The sequence below is a fragment of the Xenopus laevis genome, chromosome 9_10L (assembly GCF_017654675.1).
Source record: "Xenopus laevis strain J_2021 chromosome 9_10L, Xenopus_laevis_v10.1, whole genome shotgun sequence".
Taxonomy (NCBI): domain Eukaryota; kingdom Metazoa; phylum Chordata; class Amphibia; order Anura; family Pipidae; genus Xenopus; species Xenopus laevis.
In genome coordinates this window covers 34,925,910-34,942,119 of record NC_054387.1, presented here as the reverse complement: position 1 = coordinate 34,942,119, position 16,210 = coordinate 34,925,910, and the positions used below count along the sequence as shown (strand labels likewise).

At 40.4% G+C, this 16,210-nt stretch overlaps 1 protein-coding gene across 1 annotated transcript in view; it reads right to left on the bottom strand.

Annotated features, from left to right (window-relative positions):
• Nucleotides 1–7,947: 7,947 nt before the first annotated feature.
• The window catches only part of LOC108701030, a 31,875-nt gene continuing 23,612 nt past the window's right edge, over nucleotides 7,948–16,210 (bottom strand). Inside the window, exon 6 of the mRNA XM_018235163.2 lies at nucleotides 7,948–8,547. Within this exon, the coding sequence (XP_018090652.1) occupies nucleotides 8,478–8,547 (70 nt within the window). The 3' untranslated portion in view covers nucleotides 7,948–8,477. The remainder of the gene's footprint in view (nucleotides 8,548–16,210) is intronic.

The window sequence follows — 16,210 nt, the reverse complement described above, 5'->3', positions numbered from 1 at the left end:
TCTGGTGACCCCAATTGCATGGTGGGTTCTTTCAGCATATATGATCTTTATATTGCCCATAAACTAATATAAGTATGAAAAGTCAGTGAAAATGTAACCAGGTTCCCCGCTTTGTCATTTGTTAGAAATTTCATCTAGAAAAGCAAAAAAAAGTAGCCTTAGGGAATTTTGTTTAATAACATGGCAAGTAAGGCTAAGTATAATGCAAAGACAAAATGTATTAAATGCAGAAAGGTTAAGGCTTATTAAAAACCAAACCCGAGGCAATTTCCCAAAGCTAAAAGGTGCAGCCACCTTCATGGATCCTTTTGATCTACCAGTGATTTTATATAGAATGGACCATGACTTTGTATAAATAGAACCTAATTGTTGACCATAATGATATGTTCTATGGGAATAGTACCTACTACAAGGGGGTTATTTACTAAATTCTGAATGCAAAAATCACAAAAAATTAGATTTTTTTTTTCCCGCAATACGTGCAGATCTGGTCCGTTTTTTTCAGAAAATATTGAGATACATTCAGACTTTGATAAATTACCTGCTAAATGTTACGGCACACAACATTCAAAATGGAGAAAAAATAAGTCACTACAATATTTATGGTTGGGAGACTGAACCTAAGCTTTCTCCTATCCAAGACAATACTATTGAGCTTTTAAGCAGGCTGAGAAGCTCAATGTGCCACCAGCTTTAGAGCCAGCAGATCTAGTTGTGTATGGTCTGCTTTCCTATGTGCCACCTAGTGATCCAAAGATAAATTCTATCTTTTTATTTCTTTTTATATGCCTTAACCTGTCTTTATTAAATACTTTTTGTAGGTTGCATTACACTCCAAAGGTTGCTCTACATTCTATTATTTTTTTTTGTGTTCAGACTTATTACCCTAATATGTTGACTTAAAGATCTAATTATTAATGCACCTTATGTTCCACCCCTAAGCTTAATTCCATCTATCAAAACCAAATGAGCATTGTACTGTTTTCCATCACTGAAAATATAGAGAAGCAAATGAATTAAAAAAAAAAAAAATGCTATGTGTTGCTAAGCTACTGTACAGTGACTGAAGTGTGTGTCTTCATCTTCACTTTATAATCCCCTATTAGGGTGAAACTCTCTTTTTTCCTGCATTTAATCATTTATCGTTACATTGTTGTATTTTAAAGGGTTCCCGATATACCTTTATAGTTCTAGAAGGTATATCCTCATACTCTCTGGACCCATAGGATTAATTCTTCCTTAATGGGAGTCTCCATATATAGAACTTACAATATCTCTTTAATTTAGTACAGTTGCAGGGGGGAAAGGGAGGTAGTAAAACACTATCATGAGTAGTCCTTTTAATAATAGAAAAAAAACATTTTAATTGATGGATAAGTAGAGTGTTTTTCAGTAGAAATATGTTTGGCTCGTCACCTCTTTAAAGTACTGCATTTTAGTCCAGATGAAACAAACCAATAGACAAAAGTGCAATTCCAGTAAAGGCTGGGGGGTTGTGTAAAACTACAAAACTGGCCTCAGAACAGAAGTATGTGACTACTTCTACTAGCAAGCGGCCTTGCCTGACTGCCACAAGTCAATAGAAGGATAAACGTGTGCAGTCTCTGCCTTACAGCTCTGTTGTTTGCCGAGACTCACCCAGCAAAAGTGAATATTTGCACACTAATTACTTGGCAGACCTCTTTACATTCCCTTTTGTGTGTTTCAAGTTTTGTGAGCATCTATGCCTTTTCCATTTGACCTTTGTGTGAATATGGAAATAAAGACCTAGGCTTGTATACACCTCCGACATCATGGATCCTTAGCTGTTTACGTTATATCTTGCCTAACCAAATACAGTATTACGCTGGTAAGAATCCAGTTTTTTTTAACGGTCTACCGAGTGTAGCCCTTTGGGAGTCTAATTGGGTTTCAATTAATAGTCAACTACTATGGATCGCCTGCCTGTTTATATCAGTTTAGTCATGTCAAGGTTCATGTGTTTCCTTGAATGTTATTTTAATCACAATATGGAGCACTGCCATGTTAGGCTTTAATTTGGCAAATGTGCCCAAAACAGTCTGGTTGCTGGAAATTATGCTTTATCTAGCATTAAATCAGGGGAACCAGAGTTTGGTTTAACTATGTGCTCTAGAAAAACCTGTTATTCCTCGAAAAAAAGCAGAGCTGCACAATTAAAGTAAATCACAAAAAGGCACTAAACCTTAAAAATGAATATGACTAGAAATGCCATATTTTATATACTGAATTTACAGCACCAATCTAAAGGTTCTGCATCTCTAGAACAATAATGATCCAGGCCACACAGAAGCTCACCAACTAGGATTTTGTCAGTGAGCTCTGAGCAACTGTTGAGAAGCTAAGCTTAGGGGTTGTTGAGGTGCGTCTGTCATAGAAGCTGATGCTACAGGGCTAATTATGATGCCAATTGCATTGGTTTCTCAGCTGCAGTGTAATAAGAAGCTAAATGAATCACTAATCAGCCTTGTATTGTGACATTTATATTGTATAGCTCAGTAAGTGACAGCAGCACAGAGCATGTGCAGTAAATAGATGGGGAGCTACTGGGGCATCTTTGAAGGCACAGATCTGTACTGCTAAAGGGCTGTGGTTTCCTTGGGCTGGTACAGAAACCCAAAACATAATGTACAACATTTTTTAGCCTATTTCTTTAAGTTTTAGTTCTCCTTTAAAGGAGAAAGAAAGTCGTTTACCACTTAGGCACCCCCAAGTGAATGTATTTACTTACCTGAAAACACCGGACCGGTGCTCCTATTGCCAGGCAACTGCACAGGCCCGGGGTTATTCCAGCGAGCACCATGGAGTGAACTTCTTTCGGCTTCTTCTTTCTTCTCTGGGCTGTGCATTAACTAAAAAGTGGGCTATTGCGTTCAACTGCGCATGCATCTGCCCTGGGAAATTTGAAGAAAAAGCCAGAAGAGGATCGCTCCGTGGTGCTCACTGGAATATCCCCCGGCTGGTGCAGTTTTCTGCCAATAGGAGCACCGGGCCGGAATTTCAGGTAAGTCAATTCATTCACTTGGAGGTGCCTAACATTTGGCACCCCAAGTGGTAAACAACTTTCCTTCTCCTTTCCCCCTCCCTGCCATCTACTAAGATACCATAGTAAAAGGCTGAAATTCTTCTGGGCAGTACAATGTGGAAATGTTTTCTATTTATCCTTGATATTTTCTATGTATTAAAACATTGAGGCAATTTCTGAAGGCGATCAGGGTTGGGACATGATCCACACGCAAACACAGCTTATGTGAACGTCTGTGCACAATTTAATGATCTGCTTTTATACAATGTGCTCTTGTTCCTCAAGGGCTGCCAACATTTTCTCTGCACATGAACAAATGTGCCAAACAGCTATTCATTTATTTGCACTAAACCCGCCGGGCCTCGGTCCAACGTGCAAAAATCTGCGGCTAAACCTTGTGTCAAGAGATTGAAATGACAGTGGTCCTGATGCAACTGTATAAAAACTGCAGCAGTTGCCTTCAGAGTCGCAAGCGGTCTGCTTTTGCATGCCGAAATGTGAAGTAGTTTTGAAATTATAATATTGGTTTTGGAGAGAGAATGTTCTTGTACAGGAGTCAGTTCTTGGATGATAGCATTTTTACATCTCTACATTTTTCAGCTACACTTGTTCCAATACATCGAATTACGTAGAAAATTTTTTTGGTGACATCCAAGTCTCTGAAAGTTTGGAGTCTCCCCACCAACTGTATTAGTATTGATGATAAAGGCTCCTTTTCAGACTGTGATCCGAATAGGTAACAGCCTTCTATAACTTTGCGGATTGATAGAGTAGTTCACTTTTTTTTCTTTTTCCAACACAATTTTTCATGCATAAACCAGCATTTTAAAAATGTGAATATGTCAAGGGTATGTTTATTTTTTTGTTTGTTTTATAAGCATCGACTGCACCGTAAGTAAGCCAGACCCCCTTAGTCTGCTTTGAAGGCCTCTTTTAACCAAATAGAAAACACAATTTTGTCATTCTTCCTTATAAATGAATGATCAGATTTGTCTTTGAAAAATTCCTTGCTTTGTGTGTGTGGGAAGACTGGGGGGGAAAAATGTTTTGTGCCAATGCTGTTTACATGACCCTTAAGTGTAAAGCTTTTACGCCTAATGTTGCCGTATGCCTTACATGTTTCAAATGTTAATTAAAAGCATAACAAAAGAGATCTGCCTACATCTGATTATTTTTTTCCCTCAAAGCCATGATATGAATTACATATGAATTACATATTCTGATGTTTGCGGGCTACAGATAACTACAGGAACTAAGGGTAAGCAGCAGAAGAAGAATAAGGGACATTAGACACGTGCCTCTTTCCTACCTCTAGTTCTGGGCCTTCTCTACCTCCCGAGGCAACTCAGGAACCTTCTCAGAACTCCTCGGGTAAGTGAGGGCACTGGAGTGTAGGGGCGCTAGTGTCCTTTAGCCTGGCACTGGATGACTATACACTTCTTCTTTTTAAAGCTGACCAATTTGTGTATAAAAAAATATGTTGTCCAAATGTGGTCAAGTAATACAGAGAAAACCTTATAGTGAGTACATGCTTGTAGGTGAATGATCATGCCATAGTCCTGAAGAGTTAGGGCCAAGTTCTCTGTTTTCTATTGTCCTGCAAAACTGGCATAAACCAGTAATGCAGAATCAAAACTTTGGGGCAGATTTACTAAAGGGCGAATTGTCGCCAACAACTTCTTTGCATCAATACAATTCGGCAGGTGCAAATTCGCTCAGACTACGCTAAAATTCAGTTAAATGCAGAGTTTCGTCATGGGCGCTGAAGGCTGGCGACTTTTCAAACATTTGATATTTAAGATGCGCTAGCGCTCATTTCTTCCTATCAAAATTTCGTTAGGGATCTTTCGCCAGAGACGTAACTAGAGGGGGGCGGGCCCTGGCGCGGGACGTGCAGCCGGGCCCCCCCCTCCGTACGGCCGGAAACAGTCGCATTTCCCTAAGGAGAGAGTGGCATGCGAGCTGCCAGGGGGCCTTGACGGGGTGTGGGCCCTGGCCCAATCGCACCCCCTGCTCCCCCGGTAGTTACGCCACTGTCTTTCGCTCAGGTCAATTTGCATAGGGCGGGAAATTTAAAGTTGTTTGAATGTCTTTGTGTTAAATGTTGGTGCATATACTTACAAATTACACTTTTAAAAACACATGTCCAGGGAACCTTAATAAAGACAATAGAGTTATTCTAATGTGCCCACTGTAAAATGAATGTTCCATATGTTTGCAAATGTATGGGGAAAAGCGGTTGCCCCAAAAAAGTTTGTTAGGTCTTTTGCAGGCAATCAGGCTGAAAAAAGGAAAAGACGCCAGCATTTTTTGGACTTTGATGCATTTTCAGCTCACAGAATATAATGTACAGAAGACTGAGGAAGATCTAGCTTCTTTAATGTACTTCGCCTGATATGAGGTGGCGAAGGTAACTCTGGCGAAAAAGGTACCGTTCAGTAAAATCCGTATTTTAGTGAATTTGACGAGTAGCATCCATTCACCAGAGCGAAAAGTCACCGGGCAATAGAGTGCGAATGACTGCTAGTTTTAGGTTAAATTTGAAGGTGACTAGCCTTTTTCAGTATTTATTTATTGAGAGGGTTATATCCCTTTTTTTTTTTTTAAACATGAAATACTTGATTGAAAATATAGACACCAGAATATTAAGTAATATGCCCATATGCCTGGAAGAAGCTTTCTACTTGATCAATGAAACCCGCTGGAAGATAAGCCAGGTGCTTTTTTAATAAGGGCAACTTGGACTTGTTCCTTTTCCTGATCATATTTTACATAAAGTGTTCATGATTACACATTGGACAATTGTTAGGTTGTGGTGGTTTGACAGCAAGCAGTTATGAATTCTCGCTAAGCAAACCACACCGTTTCCACGTAGATGTGTCTAAGCCCCATTTTTTAAATAAACTGGTCTGAAATCCTCTACATGTCTTTTATAAACATATGTCTAAGTATCAATATCCAGGAAACTCCACTTAGTCTCTCTCCTTTGCGCTATCAAACACTAAATTCTACAGGAACCAGTTTATTTCATAGAGGGGGATCTCGTCTTCTAAGTTTCATTCACAAATGCTTTCTTCAAATGCCACCAATGTTCTGAAATGGAATTTCAAAATGGCCACTGCCATCACCACTTTGCTAGTACTATTATTAAGGCTTGCACTTCAGTTACGGTGATGGGAGATAATGGGCAACCTAGAAAATGAGCGTGCAGTACCATGTTAAAATAGGGCCCATTAGACAAACCTTGGGAGGTTTGTATGTGGACAAACAATGGGAAGTCTTTCTGGGTACCTTTCTTAATGCAAGTTTTTTTTATATTAAAATAATTCAGGCTATTATTTAATAACATGTTGTGCAAGGCACCATACATAAAGCTCCCATGCCTATTTCTTTCTTGCACCTAGTGCCAATTACGCATTGACATTGCTGTGACGTTGCGCCAATTAATGTAACTGAAGGCACAGTAAGTAGAATCACAAAGACGCACTGTATTTATACCAGTCTTTGATTAGAGAATGAACACAGCTCTCCCTTTGTGCATTGTGCCTGCACAATTGATGGTGTATAAATATACACAATTCCATATGACACCCATAGTGATGTGTGTAACTTGTACAATATTTATAAACCTGCAACAGTTCGGTGTCTGTATTTCTGCCTCATTGATATTTGCATCGGAAATGTGCAGGAATTCAGTGAAAAAATGTTGATTGTGTGCAATGAACTCTGATAGCAGTTGAAGTGCACAGTCAGGGTCATGAAAACATTATGTACTTTGCCATCATTACACTTGAAGGAATAAATTATATTTTATTCAATGGGATCATGGAGACCTACCCTAATTGGAGCAGGGACACATTTTGGGTCTCTTATGGCAATAGCTCTCGGCTATAGGTCAGTGCCTATGACTTGATTTGGAGTTTCAGGCCTCAACTCAGAGGTGAACTCCAAGCCAAGACTTGTACTTTATGGCCAACAAGACTCATATATTTGCCTCTTAGTGATGTTTTCTTCTACAGCCCATCTGTCTGATGAAGTTTGTGTAAAGTGAGTTAGATATGTCCTGGGGGTACAGGTAAGTACTCAAAGATCCCTACATAAGGGTGTTTCACTCAAGGTATGCCATGTTTCTACCTATATCTAATATGTCAGTCTCCTAGAGTGTATGGAGCAGTTCTGGGTACAGATATTAAAAAAAAAAAGAAAAAAAGAAATGATGACTTCTGAAGGTATTAACATATATGTGACAAGAAAACACAATGCAGCTAAGAAGGTTTATTGTTGTGTTGAAGGTTAATACAGCTGTTTGTACAATGTTTTTGTTTTTTAAAAAAAAAAAAAAAAGCTATGCAGTGCACTCAAAATAATGATAGGACATGTAAATGAAGAAGTGTCGGACAAAATAAACCAGGGCAAATAATAATAGCATCTTGTTACCATGTTGTTCCTTAACTCCATGGGAGATGGACAAATGCTTAAAGCGGTTGTTCACCTTCTAAACACTTTTTTCAGTTGTTTTCAGATTGTTCCCCAGAAATAAAGACTTTTTTAAATTACTTGTTTATTTTTTACTGTTTTTCAAAATCTAGGCTTAAAGTTGAATGTTCGTGTCTCAGTCTGGCAGCTCAGTAATTCAGGTGCAGATTCTAAACTATTATAATTTTGCAACATTTAGTTGATACATTTCTCAGTGGAGTATAAGCAACTATTGTATCAATTCTAACATCTACCTTTAATGAAACCCAGAGATTCTGCTTAGCAGGGACAAACATAATAAATGTATCAACTAAATGTATCAATTTAAAACAGTTTACAGGGTCGGCGACCCCCTCCTCCAACAGCTGCTTCAGAAGGTGAAAAATGACACTTTACACTTCAGTATTAGAAAAACGGTGACACATAGAAAATAGAAAGTAATTTGAAAAAGTCGTCTATCTGAAAACAAATAGTTGTTTGAAGGTGAACTACCCCTTTAAAAATCGCCCCCAATTCAAAGTGAACTGCAATCTCCTCCAAGTATTTGAGCAATACACACTTGACAGGGCCAGCGGTTCCCGTTCACTCAATGCGGATTGATTTCAAGTGCTTTGCTTCTTGGGCACAAAAATGCTTAATATTATCATGCCTGTAATTAATTACCCAAAAAAGTAAAGAAAAATAATTATTTTTTTTTGAAAACTTATCATCGTATCTTAAAAATCATCCATGGTTATTGATTTGATTAGTTTTTCCTGTGTAACTGTGTAGAGTTTGTGTGTGTGTGTGTATATACAAAGTCACACTCCTTTATATCTGTACAACAAGGCTGGTCTTTAAGATACAAAGTCACCAGGATTTATATATGTATTTTAAAGAACATTTCCATTGGCCCATAGGCAAATCTCTTATAAGTCTTACATAAGGAATCTCTCCACTGTCCCTGGGGAACTGATGTTCACTCAATGCCATAAGACTGCAACAGTTTCATCAGGGTTTTAATGTAGGATGAATCGGGATATCCATTTCTGTAGAAAAAAGAGAAATATTTCAGTGCATTTTAGCATTAAACACCCTCATTAATACAAATACTCACATACAGTACATACACAATACCCATGAAATCCCTATTACAGAGCTCAACTTATACTGGACCATCCATTCTGCTCATTTGCACCCACCTGCATTTAACACAAATGTATGCTCCCTGGAAAGTCTGCTCCGAGATACGTTGCTCCATGTGACACCAACAAACCCACTAATACACATCTTGAAATCAGTTGCTTGCTGCCGTACAGTATATCACCTTCAGTTTGCATCTTGTTTGAATCCTCTTTACACCCATTTTAAGGGCTCTTACTCACGAGCGGTTGTAGCTGCGTTCCCCTGCGTTCCGTTTTTCTGCGTTCAGCCGCAGGGGAGCGCAGGAAAAGACGCATTACATGTTTTCCAATGGGGCTGTACTCAGGTTGAGACGCAGCATGCTGCATTTTTCCTGCGTTCGGCGCCTACACGCGCCTGTGTGAGTACAGCCCCATTGGAAAACATGTAATGCGTCTATTCCTGCGCTCCCCTGCGGCTGAACGCAGAAAAACGGAACGCAGGGGAGCGCAGCTACAACCGCTCGAGAGTAAGAGCCCTAACACCTACTTCACATTTATATATTAAAGGAAAACTATACCCCCCCCAAACAATGTAGGTCTCTATTAAAAGATACTGAGTAAAACAGCTCATGTGTAAAACCCTGCTTCATGTAAATGAACCATTATCATAATAATATACTTTTTTAGTAGTATGTGCCATTGGGTAATCATAAATAGAAAATTGCCATTTTAAAAAATAAGGGCCGCCCCCTGAGATCGTACGATTCACTGTGCACACATACAAACCACATGTAAGGTCACATGAGCCAATTAACAGACAGAGATCTGCCTTTTGCTTCCTCACTTCTTCCTGTTACAGTTAGTGTTGTAGTATTTCTGGTCAGGTGATCTCCGAGGCAGCACAGATAGAGTCACACAAATGGTGGTTCAAGGCAAGAGATGTAAAAGGGTAATATTTATGTAAATATATATTACAGTTTGGTAAGATTGTTTAATATGTCATTCAATTTGATATAAACTATCTGTTGCTTAAGTATTCATTTTGGGGGTATAGTTTTCCTTTAAGTGCAACCTTTTGTTTCCCATGCAGCACTCAGTTTACTGTTTCTAACCAGTTCAGCAGCTCATGCGCACTTTTAAGCCAAATAACACAAAACCAGGGGAGGGTGTATCTAATTAGCCACACAAACTTAGTTGGTAAGCAAAGGGAAAGAGAGAAAAAGACATGTATTTTACAAAGTCTGCATTTAAAAAATGAAAAATACATGATGATATCATCAAAAGTGGGCGGGACAGAAACAAGTTTTGTAAAACTTTAAAAGGAGTCAAATACAGACAATATTACATAAGAAAATCCTCCCCTCATTCCGCAGGGTGCCCTTTTTTTTGCGGGTAACCCGCAGGTACCCGCTGCAGGACGCTATTACAGACTATATTGTGAGCTGAAAATATTTTGCAATCTTTTCATAGCCTTCCCTGTTTTGTAGGCATCAATTAGCTTCATTATCGGATCCTCACTGATTGAGGAGTTAATTGTTGTTGAGTGGCAAAGCTGTGCAGTCGTCAAAAGGTGACAACACCTAATGACTATTAAGACCAGGGTCATAACTAGGGTTAACACATACAATGTGTGCCAAATATTGCCAGAACTTATGGCTGTATGGTTGATATAGCAGTTTATTCATATGGCTGCCACCTTGTTTTGACTTAATAAGGGCCCTGGCCATGTGCTGGCTCCAAAAAACTCACCATAATGAATGCTAAGGTGAACTACCTCTTTAAGCTTTAAATGACAAGAAACGATGGATCTATAAACTATAAAAAACAGAGCCACTCATTCAGACATACAGTACATATAGATATCCATTGTAGACCCAAGCACCAAATCTAAAATCAGGGTTGGGATCTCAATGCAACCCTTTTTGCAAGTTTAGGCTTTGATAAAATCCTTTAGATTTAGCTTTGGGATCACCAAACTTTTTTTTTTTTTTTTTTTTTTTTACCAGTGAGCCACATTCAAATTTAAATAAAAGTTGGTGAGCCACCTAAGCATGCTCTGACTGGCTACTGGTAGTTCCAATGTGGACTAAAAGCCAACAGGAGGCTCTGTTTGGCAACACATTATTTTTATGCTCCTAAAGTATACCTTCAAGCCAGACATTGAAAAATAAGCACCTGGGAGCAACATGTTGCTCATGAGTCACTGGTTGGGGATCACACTGATTTAGCAGAACGGAATATGGAACCATTATCATGACCATGACCATCATGTCATGTGGTCCTAAAATGCTGGAAAACTTGGTTTACAGCTGCAGCTGTTTTCAATTTGTTCCAATATAGATATGGAAATAAGGGCTTTGATTTGGTTCTTAATTAAGGCAAACCCAAATTTATGGATTTAGTGCATCCCTAGTCATTGCCCTGCATGGGTATGTCCCTATATATTTCTACTGTCACTTCAGAAGATACATTCAGGGACATCTGATATTTGCCATCACATGACTCCCAGCTTTATGAGAGTTCATTACAATATTATAAATTGTTAGATGATTATTATATTTATGTGATGCATATTTGAGGAAGACCCAAACCCAGAAACAAGTCCACACCAAAATATAGACCTATGAAGAACACAGAAGGAATAACTAATGTTCATTGTTCTGCACGTTATTACTAATAATAATCATGAGATCAATACATGGTAAATGCCAGGAGTCCCCATTCTGACCTTTGGTAAATCAGCTAGTTAATATTTCATGAATGTACTCTCCATACAACAAACGGGTCATATTTGGCTGCATTATACAAGATAAAAAAGTGCCATGCTCCTAGAATAGCATAAACAAACAAGATATAAAGAAAAATGGGCTAAGTAGTATAATTACTCACAAAATATGGTAGAAATCCAATTAAAGGAACAGACACAATCGCCACAGTTATAACAATATCCCAAAGACATATTTTATTATCAACAATAATATGAAATGGCACAGAACACCACTCGCACACTATATACATCAATAGTGCATGCTCTCTTCACGCATTGACAGGCGTAACTACAGAGGAAGCAGACCCTGTAGTTGCAAAGGGGCCCAGGAGTGCAGAGGGCCCTAATTAATGAGCAATTTCAATTTTTTTTTTGTTAGAACAGGTCAACGTTCCAATGTTTTGGAGCCCTAAATTGAATTTGCTGTGGGGCCCAGTAACATCTATTCACGTCACTGCTCATTGGTTTCATGCACAATCCATTCACACAACATCTACCCATAGGACATAATTAATGGCACTGGGACAAAGTGCAGAGCATTGGGCTATTGATACACAAAGAAGGACAATGGCACACACATTGATATATGCAATGACACAAGAAGATAGACACATACAGATACACAGCTCCAGTGCCAAACTTGGAGACAGTGTCATGAACCACACATAAGTATAATAACAGATTAAGAGTTCCCAAAATAATTTGGGGGAAAAAACAAAACATATAACTATTGTAAGAGACAAGGTCATTTTTAAAGTGCAATTTTCACCAGTGTTAAACTCCATTAAAGGAGAAGGAAAGGTTAAAACTAAGTAAGCCTTATCAGAAAAGTCCACCTAAATACACCAGTAAATCCTCAAAGTAATGCTGCTCTGAGTCCTCAACACAGTAACACAAACAAACAAAAGTAACACTTTGACTTTGCATTACTTTTCTTCTATTGTGTACACATGGGCTTCTGTATCAGACTTCCTGTTTTCAGCTTAAACCTCCTTGCCCTGGGCGTGAGCATGCTCAGTTTGTTCCTCTTCCCCCCCCTTCTCTGCTATAATCTGAGCTCAGAGCTGTAAGTGAGCAGGGAGAGACTCAGGCAGGAAGTGATGTCATGCCAAGCTAATACTGCAGCTCCTATCCTAAACAAACAGAGCTTCTAGAGCTTTTTACTCCGGTATGGTAAAACATTCTACAGAATAAATATAGCATTCTAGCTTGCACTATTGTAGCTAATCTATTGGCTATAAAATCCCTCTGTAGCTTTCCTTCTCTTTTAAGGGCTGAACTCCACAGTGCATTGATGTTCGATTCGTATACGCATGCGACGTGTTGGATGTGCAGAAGTTAATGGAACTGAACGTGAAATCTCAGGTACAAACTACATGTATACGACTGTCAGATGTGAACGCCACACGCTGCATCTTCATTAAGACAGTCGTATACATGTAGTTTGTACCTGCGATTTCACGTTCAGTTCCATTAACTCCTGCACATCTGACACGTCGCATGCGTGTCATCGCATGGAAACGAACCGGACATCAACTGTGGAGTTCAGCCCTAAGGGTCGTGATGCAGGCGTCACGTCGGATGCAACAGAAATAATGTAAGTAATGGCATTGTCGGATGGTGTTGCATCGTAGATCCGACGCAACATTACTGCTGGATGAGCGGCTACACGCTGCATCTGCATCTGACCGTCGTGTCACGTGATGCGACACCATCCAACATTTCCATCTCTTACCTTATTTCCGTCATATCCGATATGACGCCTGTGTTTTTGCGCAGCTATAAGTAGCTGCCTGATTAGGCTGCAGGTGAGCAGCAAATAAGAGGTGTGGGATTATACCTTGCAGCTCCTTATGTTTGTGCTACTAGAATGTGAGTCTACTGAACTGGTATTCCTGGAGGGGAGAGTCAGTAGGGCTTTGTGAGTAGCTTAGAATGTTGCAGAGTGTGGGATCCATTCTGCATTGTGAGAGCCCAGAGAGAGTTAAAACACTGTTGAACTGTGTTCCTGTTACATTTATGTTGGGAAGAGTTTCTCTGAGGACTTTCTGTCCCTGTCTTTATGCTCCTTCTCCTACACTTACCTGCCTATCATAGCTCATTTCCCCTAAACACTGTGTGTACAGCAATATGGTTTGTTACATATAATGTCGTGATGTGGGCAGATAGGAGCTTTGTTACAGACATACACCCCGGATGCAGGTTACCATAAAGGTACAGCGGCCTGTTGATTTGCAACGGATGGCAAAGGAAGCGATGCTACATCTGGAGTCAAGTCAGGAAAATGGTGGTTATGCAAAAGGCTAAAGAGGTTGGAGCCCCAGTGATTGGCACGAGTGCAGCATGCCACAGAAAGAGACTATGCTGCAGTCAGAGGTCACCTCCAGCAATTCCAGAGATTCCCTACAGGAATGGTAAGACTGTTCTAAAAGGGCTGGTGGAAAGGGAACAGCAGGCTGGTGGGGTAACAGACTGGGACTCTGTAATTAAAGGCAAGGTCCTGGGAGCCAATGTAAGGCAAGAAATGAAACAGTTAAGTGCCCGGCCCGACTGCCTCTTAAAGGGACTGTTGAAAATTCAGCAGAAGTAAAAGTGAATGGCATCTCATCATGGGTCGGACAGTCGGACTGGATGGTGAGTTAACTGTGTCTGTGGTGTGCTATGAACTGCTGCTGTAAGTTGTACCACGGCAGGAGGACACAAAGCAACTGTCTGTGTGACTTCTGAAGCAACTAAACAGACCGTTGTCCAATCCCTTGTGTTTGCCAGTGACATTAATGACGAAATGATTCTGGGAACAGATTTTCCCCTATTCTGGGAGTTGGAGGGGAGAACAAAGTTCCTTCTATGCAAAATGTTTGCTGTGAAATGTCCAGATGTGAAGTATGAGTGTGTCTGTGGGTTGTGAGGTAACTCTCATAGTAAAAATGTAGGGGTGACCCCCGTGTACATGTTTCCCTAGAGTGCATAAAAGAGGTAATTCACAGTGGGGAACATCTCAAAACAGAGGAGTGTCTGAAAGAAAATGTCTTGAGTGAAAACTGCATTGTTGTTCTATCTGAGGGGTTAAAGCAAATTGTATGTTGCATGACTGTGATTCAACCTGGGAGTAGGGTTGCCACCTTTCCTGGAAAAAAATTCCAGCCTTCCTATATATGTATCCTTTTTCCCTATTAATAACATTGGGATCAACCATCATTTTTACCGGCCAGGCTGTTAAAATACCGGCCAGGTGGCAACCCTACCTGGGAGTGTCTTAAAGGTGAGGTGAAACCTGCACCATGTATCACTTGTATGAGGCTGTGGGCAAAACAGAACCTATAAACTGCATCTGTTGCTTTGTCTCAGGTCACACTGCTGACACTTGTCTGCCTCTGCATTTGCCCAGCTGATGGAGGCCCATGACCGGTCCTTAAAAAGTAAACAGCTGTTGTTTGAGCAAGTTGAGAGAGATGGATATTGTAGTCCACTGATAGTGAGCTCTTTGAGACTGGTGTATTTATTGATCTCACTGATTGTCGTGTATTAAGTGGGATCAGAAGAGTGTTCCAGTGTGAATGGTAATATGGCTGTAAATGGTTGTAACCCAGATGGAGTGAATGTGGGGCAAAGTCAGTTAAACACTTCTTATTACAAAGGGGGGAGGGTATGTAAGAGATGCACAGGACAAGGTCATTTTAAGGTGTATTTTTCACCTGTGTTAAAACTTCATTTTATGTTTGAAATTGTCCAGCTATAGGTAGCTGCCTGATTAGGCTGTGGCTGAGCAGCACATAAAAGATGTATGGAATTACACATCAGTGCTGGAATTACACATCAGTGCGGGAATTACACATCAGTGCTGGAATTACACATCAGTGCTCACGGGACATCATCTTGTGGTGCTGCCAGAAAGTGAGCCAGGCCAGAGGCTGATGAGCTGGTATCCCTGGAGGGGAGAGTTAACAGGGCTTAGTGAGAAGTCCAGGATGTTCCAGAGTGTGGAATCCAACCTAAATGGAAAGAACTCAGAGAGGGTTGAAACTTGTTTCTGTGACTTTTATGATGGGAAGAGTTTGCCCAAAATGAATCTCTGTTTTGCCTGAAGATCTGGTGTCCCTGTCTTTATGCTACAGGTGCTACGCTTACCTGCCTACTATATCTTATTCCCTTGTAAACTTTGTGCACAGCCAGACGGTTTGTCACACTATATGCACATTAATAACTTACCAAAAGCAGCCTAAATAGATTTTTTGGAAATTAAGGGAAAATATACCACCCCCATTCTGATATAAGCTTGGTCAATTTGGCATATGTAAGTGTAAAGTGATAGATTCCAAAAATCTGTGCACTGCCCACCATGGAAAGCAGAGGGACTTAAAGTCCCAGATTCCATCACTTACCAATGGTACAAGCAGGGTCAGACTGGACACTTGGGGACCCATCGGGTTCCAAACTTCCCGGGACCCATATTCGCAAATGGCGGTGCAACAGCCCACATTTCATTTTATTGCAGGGGTCAGCTGATCGAGGAGTGGGTCTGGACTGACGGGGGCCTGTGAGGGCCGAGGCCCACCGGGTTTTTTCCCCAGTATCCCAACGGCCCAGTCCAACCCTGGGCACAAGGTGCGGGTGGGGATATGGTCTCTGCATCACAGACAGACTATCATATCGTACATTGAGTGGCTGTTGGCATTTCATCTGCTACTGCACCAACGAGTGCATGGCCATCAGCTGTTGAGCTTTAAAAGAGGCACCATAGCTCTTCTTCCCTTCCTGTTGCCAGCAAGGAACAATGGTAGTAGACTATACCATGTATGGACCATCGTACAGTCTGTTTGA